This window comes from Hydra viridissima, unplaced genomic scaffold (genome assembly GCF_058129835.1).
Source record: "Hydra viridissima isolate aposymbiotic clone 2 unplaced genomic scaffold, HvirCarnegie_v1 scaffold_1, whole genome shotgun sequence".
Lineage (NCBI taxonomy): Eukaryota > Metazoa > Cnidaria > Hydrozoa > Anthoathecata > Hydridae > Hydra > Hydra viridissima.
Window position 1 is genome coordinate 15429883 of NW_028324300.1, and position 15557 is coordinate 15445439.

At 29.4% G+C, this 15557-nt stretch overlaps 1 protein-coding gene and 1 long non-coding RNA gene across 2 annotated transcripts; both read right to left on the reverse strand.

Moving 5' to 3' along the window:
* Window positions 1-1124: 1124 nt before the first annotated feature.
* LOC149893537 (alanine aminotransferase 2-like) lies at window positions 1125-5739 on the reverse strand. Its single transcript, XM_090076827.1, has 9 exons — window positions 4843-5739; window positions 4359-4448; window positions 4017-4253; window positions 3567-3674; window positions 2832-3175; window positions 2521-2695; window positions 2194-2349; window positions 1869-1981; window positions 1125-1726 (listed from the first exon to the last, which is right to left on the reverse strand). The coding sequence occupies exons 1-9, from the start codon at window positions 5077-5079 to the stop codon at window positions 1636-1638; spliced, it is 1551 nt and encodes a 516-aa protein (XP_089932953.1). The 5' UTR covers window positions 5080-5739; the 3' UTR covers window positions 1125-1635.
* Window positions 5740-13484: 7745 nt separating this feature from the next.
* On the reverse strand, window positions 13485-15120 carry LOC149893538 (uncharacterized). Its single transcript, XR_016449333.1, has 2 exons — window positions 14852-15120; window positions 13485-14763 (listed from the first exon to the last, which is right to left on the reverse strand). It is a non-coding gene; the product is annotated as an uncharacterized LOC149893538 (long non-coding RNA).
* Window positions 15121-15557: the final 437 nt, after the last annotated feature.

The following is a 15557-nucleotide window of genomic DNA, read 5'->3' on the forward strand; positions in this document are numbered from 1 at the left end:
GTTTCTTAATCGTTGTTTTACTTTTGTTATCCATTTAACTAATATTTCAATAAGACTTTCGCTAACATTAAAACAATAATTAACACTTATTATATTGTGAAAACTTTAATAAAGTTTACTGTTTGGTCAGCTTTTTTCTTAAAACCTTCTTATTTGTTTTTTACTCAAAGAAGTTAGTTAGATCTCACTAGATTAAAGTTTTTTTTTTTTTTTCAAAAATAATAGACCTATTAATCTTAATACTTAATTTACTTATCTTTTCAATGGATTCAACATTTCAATAGATTCAACACGTTTAATGCGCTTAATAATAAGACTTTTGAATCTGTCGTTAGAGAAAGCTCGCATCGAATGCAAGCATTGTTAATGTCAAATATTGCAACATTGAAATGTCAAATAAAAAGTATAAGATTTTTTCTGCTTGATTTTAAAATTTGAATGTTTTTTCTCTCACACTTCAAGTTTTACCTTGATTAACTAGGAAGTATATGTAAATTTATTGAACAAAAAAATAAAAGAATAATTCATATTTCATATTTTCCATTTACATTTGAAGAACAAACATTATTAAATATGGCGGATGAGTTTAAAGTGTAAAAACGACTCTCCTTAAACATTACTGCTTTAATTTGCTATGGCAACGTCTCACCAGAGCATCAACGATGAATTCCTTTCAGCTATGAAAAAAAAAAAAAAAAAAAAAATCTACCGATTGTTTTGCTTATTACAGGTTTCTGAAACTATTTCTAGAGATATAAGTACAAGTATTATTCATCTTGACGAGAAATAAAAATTGGAGGATATTCATTTTAGTATAGCTACATTTCTAAAATTTTATATAAAAATTTTGGTATTTCTAAAAAATAAATTCTTTCTACAAAAATTAACTGTTAAAAAATCCAAAGGGAATTACTGAGATTGAGGAAAAGTCTTTTGAATTAGCAAAAAGTATTTTAAAAGCAAGATTTCTTTTTGGATTTATCACCATTTTCACACAACCAAAAAAACTCCCAATTAAATAGTGGATTTATTTAGCTTTTATTACGTTGTTAGGCCAAGTACAAATATTTTATATTTTTCTAATTAATCAAAGTTTAATAAAAATAAAAAAATTCAACAATAACTTGACAACAGTTTCATTCTTAAAGTAACTCATCTTTATTTTACAGAACTTTAAACTTGCAAATTTAAATACAGTAAACACAAATATTGATAGCAAAAATATTATTTTATTTAAAATACATTTTTATAAACTTTAAGTAAATTACACACTCTTAACTTAATTGAAACATATTTTAAAAAAATATGTTTTCAATTTTATAGAGAACATGAAACTATTAATAAAAGTGTCAACATGCAAGACAAATGTTTTTAAATAAAAAACAGTTGTGACATAAGAAAACTATGGTGTCGTGCTCCGGTTTTAAAAAAGTTCTACAATAATGAACTATTATGATCTATAAAGAGATTCAGCAAATATTGGAAAAAAAGTATCGTAAATTCTATTTTATTATTGTGTATATATTTAGATTATTGCAGACTATAATGTACGTGAATTTCCTAACAAAGTAATAATAATAACAATGATATTTGTATTATAAACAATAACATTAAGGAAGTTCCCAAAAAGATTTTTTATTTGTAGTAATCTAAAAATTTGAGATGAAATTCTCTGAACTTTTCTAGGAAAATCTTCAATTCTTCCTCAGGAGGGAGGATGGTCATACTAGAAAAGCAACAATGAAACAATAAAAATGAAGAAACTAAAGTGCAACTAAATAAAACAAAAAAATAGCAAAATAAAATTAAATAAAGTAATTCACAAAAAATGAAAATAATTTAATTGATGTGATAAATAATCAACCTACCGAAAATGAAGTGTACCATCCTTTTGACGAAAACCACTACCAGGAACCACGCATATTCCGGTCTGTTCAAGTAGTTGTAAACAATAAAAAAAATCTGCTGCTTGACCCAGTGACTAAAAACCAGAAAGTAGATGATATTCATGTGGAAGAAGTGCAAATAAAATTTTAAATGCAAAAGGAATTTTTAAGTCTGCACAAAAAAATTAGACATTTTTAGAATTTAGTGATAAACTATATTTATCTAGAAAAAAAAAAGAAATTACAAAATAAGAAATTATCAAATAAGAAATTACAAAATAAGATATTACAAAATAAGAAACTATACTTTTGCTTTCTCAATAGCTTTTTGAGGCAAGCGTATTTGTGGAAATGCATACATAGCTCCTTGAACCTCATTGCATGTAACTCCTTCTATTTTATTTAGAGTTTCATACACCAAATGGGCTCTTTTTTTTAGAGATGATAAAATATCCATTTTTTCCTTTAAAAAAAAAAAACAAACATGAAAATCTCTGTATAACACTGTAAAAGTGAACACTTATACAAAATAAACATCAAAATAATTTTAGTAGCTTGGGATCCAGTTTTCACATACATAGAAACACTCTAGAGCTGAATAACAAGTTCATATATTACTTAAACTAATTCTAACCTGCACAAACAACTCATATGAAGGTTCTCCATTTCTAGGTGGATTAACAAGGCAGTCCAATACTAGCTGCCCTGTTACATTTGATCCCAGTTGAGCAGATTGTAATTTGTTTAAATGATAGCGAACTTCATCACTGAGTCCTATTACTTCAACATAACCTCCTCTCAGTCCACACCTATTAAAAAAGTGACTGGGTTACATTTATTAATTACCTAAAAATGTATACAGTAAAAAAATGTATACCGTAAAAAATTGTGTACGGTAAAAATTTAGGGTAAATTGATAAAACTTCAAAAAAAAAAAAAACTTACTCTCCCAAGAATCCTTTTGAGCAGGAATGCATTGATGCTAATTGAACACCTTCAGCAATAGAACCCATGTCTCTCATTACCTTTTTAAAAGAATGAAAAGCACATCCTTTTCCATAAACATTATCTTGGTAAACTTCATCAGCAATTATAAATAAACCCTCCTTTATTGCAAACTCTATAATCTCTTTGATGTTCTCATAAGAGAGAACTTGACCAGTTGGATTACCAGGATTTATAACACAAAGACATTTGACAGAACATGTTTTTCTTGCATCTTCCAATGAACGTTTCAGTTCTGATATATCTAGTGACCAGTTTTTTTCTTCATTTAAATAGTACCCTACCTGTAATGAAAAACATTTTTTGATACAAAAGACAAAAATTTTAATGACAGGTTTTCACCATAAAACTTAACAAAAAACTACTACTTAAAATATTTTACTGCAGTGATTTGTAAAACTGCTTAAATTCAAATTTTATAAAAATGATTAATAATGATGTGAAAAAACCAACAACAAAAGATTTAGAAATTTTCTGAAAAGTCTTTTACAAGACTTGTTTTAATACACAAAATATAGTTTTTCTTCAGGAGGCATTTGGTTAACTTTTTTTTTTTTAAAAAAAAAAAGCACATCTTACCCAAAGTTAATTTTTTGCAAACAAAAAAAACAAAGAAAAAAACAAAAAAAAACAAAAAAAAAAAACAAAGAAAAGAAATGCTTATGAAAAACTAACTTGCTTCATTCCAAACTCATCAATAGTAGCTGAGTATAACGGATATTGAGGGATTGGAATCATAACACCAATATTTTCATTCTCTCGCACAAATAATTCCAAGACAAGCTTAAAAAAATTTATATTTATCAAAAATGGTAACAAAGTAAAAATAAAAAACAACAACTAATGAACAGCTTCATGAATCAAATTAAAAATCAAAGTTAAATTGAATAAAATAAGCTAATTAATGCATGAGCATGCCCAGGAGTGTATTTAGATTGATGTTTTAAGTGTAAAAACATCCCCTAGGATTATTTGTTTAATTTTTTAAATGACTTTTTGAATTTTATTTTCTTTTTTAAACACCAACTCCCAAACCCCTCTGTGAAAGTTCCTAGATATGCTCCTGAGCATAACAACATTGATTAATCAAAGTATTTATGATTTCAATAAAAAGGAAACTCATACTTTAACAGCAGTACTTGCACCATTTGTAATAATTATGTGATCTGAATTACTGGGATAACCATCTCGAGCACTTATGAACTCAGAAATATGTTTTTTAACTATCGCTAAACCAGCAGAATCACTATAGCATCCAGTACTATTGTTGATAGTATTGAGAATTTGTTCTGATCTTCTGTTTACATCAGAGGGGAAAATATTTTCTTTAATCAAAGCAGGATAAGAGCAAGCTGCTAGAAGCTGTAAAAGCAACATAATGACATTGAGTTAAATGCTAAATGCTTTAACATATGTATAGTTATGCATTAATATATAATATACAGACATAAATAAAAAAGTCTATACCTGCCGAATAAAAGTAATTGGCTTTTGCCCCATTGCATGGCAATCTCCAATATTTGCTTTGATTACTTTTTCAAATGGAAGTTTTTTTCCCTAATTGTAAAAAAAATTTTACTTTTTTCACTTATTTTTTAAAAAAGTAGTCTATGTGATGATTAAAAAAAAAAACTCTTTTAATTTTATATCTGTTCAATTTCTATTTGCATTGAAAAAAATAGATGAGTAAGAAAAATATATACCAGATACAATTTTTTTTCATAAATTATTATTATTATGTTCATACCATCTTCAAAGATAATTTGATGCAAATCAATGAAGTTAAAGTGCTATCTTATTGTTGTTGTTTTTTTTTTTGATAAACTTGAACAACTCTCACAAAATTCAAAAACTTGAATTTTATCTGTGCATTTGTACTACTTTATAATACAAAAAAAAGGCCGATGTAAGGCAGAAACAAGAAAAAAAAAAAATAAATAAGCTGATGTACCTCTTTTAGTTGCTTTTCCAACTCTGCTGCTTTAATCACAATAGGTCCTCTTACTGCATACTCAACTTGCTTTACTCTAGGATTCATACTTTCAATATTTAATCCTTCATGCTGAACCTTTGCTGACGATGAGCTACTGTAGGAAGATGTTCCTGCCATAATTTTTCGAAAGTTTATGGAAAGAAGAGAGAAACACTTATTAGTATTCCGATTGGAAACCATAATACCATTCAACATTTTATCTCACGTTCATACGAGGTGTTTTTTGTGCCACCAACCAGGTACAATACACTTTGCACGTGCGGAAACAAAATATCCACTGAAGCGTTGAAAATTACACAAATAAAAATACATCAATAAATATCTTCTCTAACTTTAATTTTAGTTTACCCTTGAAATAAACAAGAGTAGAAAGGTTGAAAAAGTAGCATTAAGTCATTGACCTAAACTATATTTGTAAATATGATATTCTCAATGTTTGGTTATTTTATATTCCCATAAATTTGACGTTCTCAATAATTGGTCACGACCACATGTATCCAAGTAGGATAGAGACCCGGAAGAAATACTCTGAGCAAGTTTATTGAACACAAATTTTGATAACTAGGTGTCTCGAGCTTAAAGAACTTAAATACACTTTGTGCAAAATGAACCAGGAAAAAAACAAACATTTTTTAAAATTAGACAAACCGTAATTTTCTCCTCTAGTCTTTTTTTATTTTACTGAATCATATTCATAACAAATACATGTCTGTATATACTTTTAACTAGATCCCACGTTATATCTTCTTTTTTTTTTTTTTTTTATGGCAAAGGGATGCATATATTCTTTATACCGTAAAGAACGTGGATTTATAAATGTTGAGCTTAATAGAGGAAAACTAAAAAAATCTAATCACAACGAAAATAGAGAAAATTCTTTTTGTAACCAAAAAATATAAACATCTCCTGTGTAAAAGGAACTCGTTCGTAAATTGAAACTTGATCCCAAAACACTGTAAGAAAAACAGTTGAATGGAGTTTTTGTGTTTAGAGCTATAAAGAAGCCAAACTTCGCATATCATAGTTGGGACATTTTAGTGGTATTGCTGATTTAAATTCCTACAAAAGCCTGTTGATACAACTTAGTTCGTCACAGTAGGAAGTTCAAAAATACTAATATGCTATTATAGCAAATCAAAGCAAAATTAGCACGAATTCTCGGTTGCATGCAAAACTGGTGCATTTTAAAGCTCGGAATGCAATTCCTCGAGAGAAATGCAATAAACTAATCGAATCAAAGCCAAGTCCTGCGAAGAAATAATTAAAAAATAAAATAAAATACGTCATCAAAAAGAATATCATTGTCTAGATTTGATCATTCCCTTTGTTTTACGGTCTTACATTAAGGTTTTTTGTACTAAAGAATCGAAATTTTAAAAAAGCTCTCCTGTTGAATGCTATGAACTGCATGTATAATATCACCTGTTGAATGCTATGAACTGCATGTATAATATCACCTGTTGAATGCTATGAACTGCATGTATAATGTCACCTGTTGAATGCTATGAACTGCGTGTATAGTAAAGTCAAATGCGCAATATTTATCCCTTCATTTTGTTTCATCCAGAACAAAAAATGTGAATTAAGAAATAACGTTGCTAGAATAAAATATGCGAAATTTAATTTTATTAGAATTATAAATATTTGAAATTCTCCAGGTAAAAGCTATTCAACATACCTCGTCTAAACAACTGAGGAATCCAAACAAAAATATTTCGATTTTTTTATATATATATATTAATGATGATTTTAATCCGAAAGTTTTGCAAATGTTTTCGGTTTTCAGTAAATCCAATCAAAAAATATATTTTTAAAAATAATCTTTTTAAAAAATATATCTATTTTTAAAAAAAAAAATCATTTTTAGAAATAAACGATTTATTTTTTAAAATGAAAAAAATTTTAGAAAAAAAAAAAGAGGATTAACTATAAAAAGAACAGTTTTAGAAAAAAAAAGTGAAGTGAAATTTTAAGAATTGTGGTAAAAATGGGCAGGAAATCAGATTTCGTATCTCGATTGGTTCGTTGTTGTATTTCGTATCTCGATTGGTTCGTTGTTGTATTTCAGTTTAACGCCACATAAATTTGCTTTTCACTGTGCATTTCTACGCCAATGGTAGTTTTTAAACTTTAGTTTCCATAAAAATAGTTCTTTAAAGGTATTTCCAAAACACGGCATCCGATTTTTTTATCATAAATTTTTGAAGATGCAAAGTCAAGAAAATTCCAGATTGAAAACAAATTGGTCAAAATATCACAAGACACTTTTTTGACGCCTTGTTAAAAAAAATAAATTGATTTTGGGTAAATTTTGGTAGGATAGATCTACTATTTTCTTAGTAGTTAAGTTTGCATATGAATTTTCATAAACTCTTTGTTAATATTTGTATCTTCACAAAATTGAGTGCCTAGAAATATTTTTGCATCCAGGGCTTGTTCGAAATAAAAATTTTTATTGGTCGATGTTAATACAATTACATATATGTAATGGCAAAGATAAGATCTCTTGTTTGGGTAAAATTAAAAAACTTTCGAAATCGATTTTCTGACTGAAGAAAAAAATTTTTTTGGAGGTGGGGTGGGGGTGGAGTGGGGGTGGAGTGGGGGTGGGGGATGGGGTGATGTGATAGTGCAAGCACACAGGATCATATTGATACAATTTTAAAAAATCATTGATTGTTGTTCGTTGAAGAAAGTTGATCTCAAAAGTTTGATACTTAATTCATTATATAGCAGCCCAAATAAATTAAATTTTACTACTAAATTAATGTAAGTAAGAAATAACCCACCCAACATAAGACGTCTTTAAGACGTATGTAACTTATCTTTAACTCGTCTAGAAGTCTGCAACTAGTTAAAGACGTGTTTAAGACGTCTTTTGAACACGTCATTAAGACGTCTTCCGACAACCAGTTTAAGACGTCCTTAAGACATCTTAGCAAGACGTCTTTCGGAATAACTAGTTTAAGACGTCTTTAATCAAAGTCGTATAAGAGATGGACTTGAAAAATTATTTTGTTTTTGCAAACCATGCTAGTTGCGCGTTAAAAATCTATTGTTTTAAACAATAGAAATTTAATTCTTCAAGTCTGTCGGATTCGTCGAAAATTTTTGGTCTCGCCTAACTAGTCACAGCAACTTCCTTTAGTTATTAAAGATAACAGCAATAGAACCAAATTTTAAGCTTAATTTTATACAGCTAGATATTCTTAATATTTAAAGAAATAAATAACGCTGATGATGATATAAAAATTGAGATCGTTTACTTAGCTACTTTAGTAAATGTATAACTAGATATATAATAAATAATACAAAATATCAACTAGTTTTGTAGCTACCTAGAGCACAATTGTTTCATTTTCAGGGAACTACTCCATCTACTATACTATTGTAGACTTCCAGTTTATGAATATTATAGAATTTTCTATTTTTGTTTAAGCAAAGAAATATATACAGTTAAGGATAAATAACTTATACATAAAATGAATGTAAATAAAGTAAAGAAAAAATAGTGTGTCACAGTTATAAAATTCAGCAAACCCAATTTATAACCAACCGTAAGAATAACTAGGTATTTAATATTAACATACCATGATTTACCAGCTATATACAAACATAATTTTTGCTTGAAAAAAACAAATGAGTTATTATGTGGTTTTTATGACAAATGAAATAATATATTAAATATGAAAAACGAAAACATGAAACATCTGGCCGCATTTTGCAAGATAATTATTAATTTGAATAACTTTTTAAAAAGTTTGCCGTTATCAAATGAATTATAAAAAAGCCCATTAGAAAATACACCTACTAAAAAAACGATGGATAGTGGAGTATATATTATGGAGCTTTTAGAGAAGTCGAGGCAAAAAATGGCAATATATAGGAAAAAATACACCAAATTAAGGCTGGTGAATGAAGGACCAAGGAATTGAATGAAGACAGATCTTGACAAAAAATGTTATTTAAGCTTTTTTATACTTCGCCATTCTTTTTTTTTAGCCATTTAAAAATTATCCTTACAGGTCTATTTTATCATTGACAGTCTTTGTTTACAAGAAAAAAGTTCCCAAATTTACAAATGCTCATCTTGAAAAAATGATAAAATTTGTTCGTGCCGACAACTAATTTCCTTTATCTTGGTGTAATTTGTTTAGTAATTTGTCAACATGTGGAGTAGTTACTTTATCCTGAACAGTCTTTTCAAACAAATGCTATAAAAGTTTAAACTATGATAATAAGTTGTACGTTCAGGCTTTTATCCTTCCTTAACTGCGTCTTTAATTCCAATCGCGGAAGATTTTCAAGAACTGAGTGGTTTAAAGTTATCCGATCTGACAATAAAATCAGCTGTGTACACTTTTAAAGTCAGAGCTTTTCTCTGTGATGCCCTAGCAAGATCATTTTTAAAATTGACTGTTGCTCATACTTGAAAATATTAAGTGAAAGGTACATTATCAAAGATTCTTAGGTAGGAAGGGTAGTGTTTAATGAAGAATAAGAATTTGGTAAGCAGACAGATTACGATTTTAATTGCCAGTTGTATAAGCAACATCAGATATATGTCTCCTCGTATAGCTGCTGGTATTGAATGCATTTCCGGATTCTGCCTTAACTATATGCATTTCATGTCTTTGGGTTTTTAAAAGAATCTTGAATTATTTCCGTAAAAGTCCTACGGCCAGATTATTACAAAAACATAATTTATATATTTCTGAAAAACTAATCGAATTTAAAAATTACATTGTTCCCTAATGATAAATTTCAATATGGGATACACAGAGAGACGGAAAGAAAAGTTTTAAAGAAACTCACCTTTACAAATGTGTATTTGGTGAGTGTCTTCTAACGCTGCTTTCCAAAAAAGCAACGATTTTCTTCACCTATTGCTTTATTAATTTTCTCTTTTTAGCTACTGTCCGAGAGACATATCCAAAGGAATCGGAGAAGACAGTCCATAACTTTATTCAGGGCATGTTAAAAAACGCACCAGCATTACGAAAATCATATTAAAAATACAATCATGTACTCTTTTTTGTGGATGGTGTGAAATATATTTCTATAGTAAATCATCTCTTTTTTCAGTTATTGCATTTAGACAGTTCATATTTTCACACCTTTCTATATTCTGTCGCCGCCTTCCAGTCTCTTTCCAATACAATATAAATTTATAAATTTATATTGTATTGGAAAGAGACTTGAAGATTTTAATATATATATATATATATATATATATATATATATATATATATATATATATATATATAGCTATTTCAAGTTGTATTATTTTCAAATACAATATCTCTTGTTCGTATAAGAGTGCTCAATATTTTGTATAAATAGAGCAATATATATATATATAAAACGAAGAAACAACAACTATGTATGGTACTTAAAGTTTCATGCCTAGCGGCAATCATCAGCCATGAAATACAAATCAAAAATCTATAAAAACCTATAAAAACCGATAAAAACCTATAAAAAGACATCATAAATTCCCACAACCAAAGCATTCTGCAAAAAAACCAGCAGCAAAAAAACCCCAACATTACAGAAAAAACCTGTAATTGCATCAATAAAACTAAGTGTCCTTTACATCAAAATTGTCTTACAAAAAACATATCTACCAAGCCACCATCTCTTCCAGCAACCCAGTAATGAAAGAAAAATATATTACGGCATCAGTGAAACACCTTTCAAACTAAGGTATACAAACCACCAAAAATCCTTTAACATTGAAAAATATAAGAACGACACAGAACTATCGAAAGAAATATGGAAAATGAAAGAAGAAAATTTCACACCTATTGTTAAGTGGAAGATAATCAAACATTGCAAATCGTACAACCCGGCCACAAAATTATTATGTATTAACATGATATTATGTTTAACGGGTGGTTACTAAAAATCCGGACAAACTTTCATGGGCAATTACTCCCATAGTTTTTATGGTAGAGATTAAATAAAACTATCATTAAAAAGAGTTTTTAGTTATTTATTTAATTTAATTAAGTTTGTCTTCAACCAGTCTGTTTCTTCGGATTCGGCCGACTCTAACACGAGTTGACCCAAAAAGTGAAAATACAAGGTTAAGGTCAATTTTTTTCAGGCAAACCTTTATTCTGGTTTGTAGTTGCTTCACGTCTTTTGCTTGCCAGTTACTCTCATACACTTGCCTTTCAAAATAGCCCAAAAGTCTTCTATTGGACGACACTCCTGTATGGCTGGCGGATTGTCAACTTTTTTGATAAAATTGATGTTATGAGTCTCATAACAGTTGGTCACGGTTTTGGCATAATGCGATGACGCCAGGTCCGGCAAAATATATAATTACTATTGGCATGATGAGCGTTGATGAACGGAACTTATCTTCTCTTTATACAATTAAATTCATAGATAGCTTTATTGACTGCAAGGCCGCTAGGGACAAAAAATGGCTTTGAAATACCTTTGTCAGAAGCGACCAGCCAGACAAGCACCTTGGGTTCGAACTTGAGCTTTTTGCAATATTTAACACTTGGTGGAGTCTTGTCTCTGTTGCTAGAGTAGTAGGTGCTGTTTCCATTAGTTGTTGAGTGTGATAGCGTAAAGTAAGACTCGTCGTCAAGGATGACCGATTTTCCTTTAAAATCACGATAAAGACGATCAATGCCGGTTTTGATTCGCTAATTCTGATTCTCTTGTCAATGAGGTATACCCTGTTTTTTATAACTTTTGATATCAGTGTATTTGGCAAGAGTTTTAATGATATGTGAATGACTGCATCCATATTTTCGACCAGCTTGCCTCATCGAAACTAGGTCACTGTGATCAAATATGGTTTTCAGGCACTTGATACTCTTAGGGGTCATGATTTTGCCCACACGACCACTTCCTTGCACTCTTTTGTACCCAGAATCATTCTCAACACGTTTGATTATATCATAGATAGTGCTTCTTGGTATTTTTTCAGCATTGAGGTGAGCTACTGTGAACTTTTTAATTTGCAATTTATTATTTAAATAGAACTCGTAAATCCGTTTTCTTACCTCTTCTTGCTTGGCCATCATTATTTTCTTAATTATTATTAATTATCTAAAAACAAGTAAACTAAGTTATAGAGAATTAAATAAGCTTTAAATTGGATATAAGCATGAAAAAAAAAGATTTAGCTTGTGGCATTTAAAATTCAGTTAAAGTTAGTCCGGATTTTTAGTAACCACCCGTTAATAAAGGTACCTTATTGAATAAGAAGAACGAAGCTTTCCTAAAGATTTTTCGAAGTTTTGGTGATAATACTGGGATCCACGGTAGTGATATAGTTGGCATAGTTGCTTTGTTATTAGATAAAACTATTTCATTATTTGAGTGTCGTTTTTTTATAACAATATTTGCAAGGTCTTGTAATTTCTTCTTTTCGTATCCATTTTCAGCAAACACATTTATTAGGAAATCGATTTCTTTATTTAAAAATTTTTCAGAGCTAATTGATAAAGCTCTATGAATAAATAAAATATATTTTTAGGAAAGCAGGTTACAGGGCAGTCTTTAAATCCAGTGCAAATCTTAAATCTTTACTAACTTCGCGCAACAAAACAAAACTACCATCAAATAGCCATCCCGGAGTATACCTAATAGAATGCGAGTGTAAACAAAAATACATCGGTGAAACAAAAATGAAAATAGCAACAAGAACAAAACAACACCAAAAAAATGTTTTTGAAGAAAAATTAGAACAATATGCAATTGGCCATCATAAAATTAAATGTTCAGGTAATACAAAATGGGATCAAGTAAAGACGCTAAAAGTAGAAACCAAAAAATTTGAAAGAAAAGTTCGAGAGGCAATCGAAATTCAGTTCAACAAATGCGGACCTAAAAATGGAGGTATGAATTTAGATGACGGTCAATATGTAAAAACGCAATTCTGGACGCCATACTTTTTATACCTACGAAATATTAAAGAAGCCCAACTAAAGCGAAGTTTAAAGAAGCCATTAGAACGTGACATTACCGTTAATGTTTGTTTGTAATTTAATTTAATAATATTTGTAATTAAAGCTGAAGATGCTAGTATCAATAATCTAGCGAAAATTTCTTAGATAAAATAAAAAATTAGTATTGAGAGAATTCGTATTTATTGAAGTTCATATATTAAATTTATTCAACTCTCATACAAGATGTCGTCATTTAAAATATATATATATATATATATATATATATATATATATATATAAGTCTTTTTAAGCCGTTTTTAAGACGCCTTAAATAAGTCGTCTTATTTTAAATGGTTTAAAGAGGTCTTAAATAAGACAACTTACAGTATTTCATTTGAGGCCAGTATAAGACATCTTTAAGACCAATTTCAAGACGTCTTAAATTCTCTTTCAGACGACTTGTTGTTGGGTAGGAATATCATTCTCAAATAACAAACTCAAAATAACAAACTCAAAATGAACAAATTTTGGAGAAAAAAAAACTTTCATAAACTTTAAACAAAATACACTTAAAAAAAACTGCTTATAGGATATTTTTTGTAAATTATCAAAAAGTAAAAAAAAAAACTCTTAGATTTGCCTCTTAAACAAATGCATTAAATTGCTTAGAGAAATTAGCATTGCTTTCATGATAATTTTTTTAAAAAACTAGATTTTCTTCTGCAACAAGTTTATTGCTGTTACAATAAGTTGTTGTTGCAACAAGTTACAAAAAGATGCTGTTAACAACAAGTTAATTGCTGTTGAAGTCAATTAAGCTGCTTGTTAACTTTGTAGAGTAATCAGGATGACTACTGAACCTTTTATATTATTTCTAATGTATTCTAAAATCATGATACAAAGATTCAGTCAGAGAACATTCCAAGAGATTGGTTACGGCGGTTAAAGAATAGGCTCACATGGCAAAAGACTACTAGTGCCTCTGGAGTAATTGTTTTATTAGGTAGGTTCGTTTAGGAACATCTGAACTCTTTACTTCTTTTTCAGAATAGTTTTCTGACAAACGATTGCCAAAGCAGGAGTGGACAACTGCATCAATTTTTCTGAATATTTTCAGAATGCCAAGAAGCACTGTTGCCTTTCTGCTATTTGATGAAGCCAATATTCTTCAAATATTTTTTTGAAGTAGTTGCTTGCAAATAGCTCACCATAATGCTGTTGTTGCTGAATGTCCAACATTTGAGACCTACCTATTGGTTTTGACCTACCATGGCTAAAACTCTTGAAAAAATAATTAACAATCCCGAGAATAAGGAACAGCTACATGGGTAGAATCAACTCAAGAATGTTTTATCTGGCAACTATATGATGAACTCATCAGGAACAACGTATTTGAAGTGCCTTGCTCTTCTAATATCATCTGAAGCATTAAAAGCAGGGTACTCTTATTGATCATAAGATGGAGATCTATAATTGCTAATATCAATTTTGTGTTACACTTGCATCAGTCTGTCAAACATATTCTCTGAAGTATGATTTTTATTTTTAACATAACTAATAGGACGTTCAACAACAAAGCCACTTGACAGAGCATACCGTAAAATCCAGGTAAGCTGGTCTACATGAGTTAAGTCAGGAATTAAGTCAACACTAAACTTAAAGTATTTTGCTTGCTAATGTTCTGATAGATTTTTATCAAACAACAGCGAAGTTGTTGGATTGATATGCACTTTTACACCTTGATACTCTGGTATAAAATTGTCAGAGCCGCTCCGTACTGCAGATGGGTCAGATCCATTGTCTCTATCATTTAGAAAGTCTTTTGAAATCCTGGTGTAACAATGTCTTTCGTTGTTGTAGATGGCATTTGTTGATTGTCTCTTTAGCATGCCCTGTTTCATGATGTCTCTTGTAGCCATCAGCCATGCTGTTTATAAATTGGAGAAAACAAATATCCTTCAATCTAAATAATAAAAATATAAAAATGCATTTCTAAACAACAGTCATTGCAAAAAATATGCAGATATTAATTTCAAATCCACTTCACATACAAATTAGGTATAATCCAAATTTAACAATAAGTCCTTTTTTATTCTTGTAAGTTTGCAAAATTCATCTTCATTTAAAAAATCTTGTGGAGCAATATTAACGTCATTTGATGTTCCTGGTCGTTCATAGTTCGGGTAGTCAACAACAAGCCCTATACTTTGTTGGAGTTTCTTTTGTACATTGACTTTTTGGTGTTTAACAGGAGCTTTCTTTGCATCTCCTATTGGGTGCCATTTTACGACTGGCAACCTGTATAAAGTATGAAGAAGACACACCACAGCAATTTTTTCCAGATGTTAAGGCCTATGTTAGGATGACGTTTTTGCTGTGTAATTGTATCTTTTTTTTTTAAATTTTGAAACTTTTAAGTGACCATTTAAATCCATTGCTTATAGTTCAGACTATCGCTATTAAAACACAAACAAAGTTCTTTATCGATCATCTGAAATTAATCAAGTTTAAAATATTTTATGAACATGCAGTTTTAATCCTTTTGTTGTATATACAAGCAAATAAGTACAAGCGCTTGTAGAAAGCCCAAACAACAAACGCAAAATCAAGTTAGTCATTAAGAACACGCTCATAGCCTTGCATATATAATAATGTAATTCTAGAGAAAATAGTTGTGCTGTGCGGGAATCTATTTAAAAACAAGATGCGAAAATACTCGATCGAGGCGCAGTAGGACTTTTCAGTAACAATAATTAA

Excerpts from the sequence above, each read along its gene's own strand:
- LOC149893537 (XM_090076827.1), bottom strand. The coding sequence starts at position 5,079 with ATGTTGAATGGTATTATGGTTTCCAATCGGAATACTAATAAGTGTTTC. Across the intron at positions 2,696-2,831 it reads TCAAAAGGATTCTTGGGAGA|GTGTGGACTGAGAGGAGGTT; the intron begins GTAAGTTTTTTT and ends CTTTTTTAATAG. Across the intron at positions 1,727-1,868 it reads GATGGTACACTTCATTTTCG|TATGACCATCCTCCCTCCTG; the intron begins GTAGGTTGATTA and ends TTGCTTTTCTAG.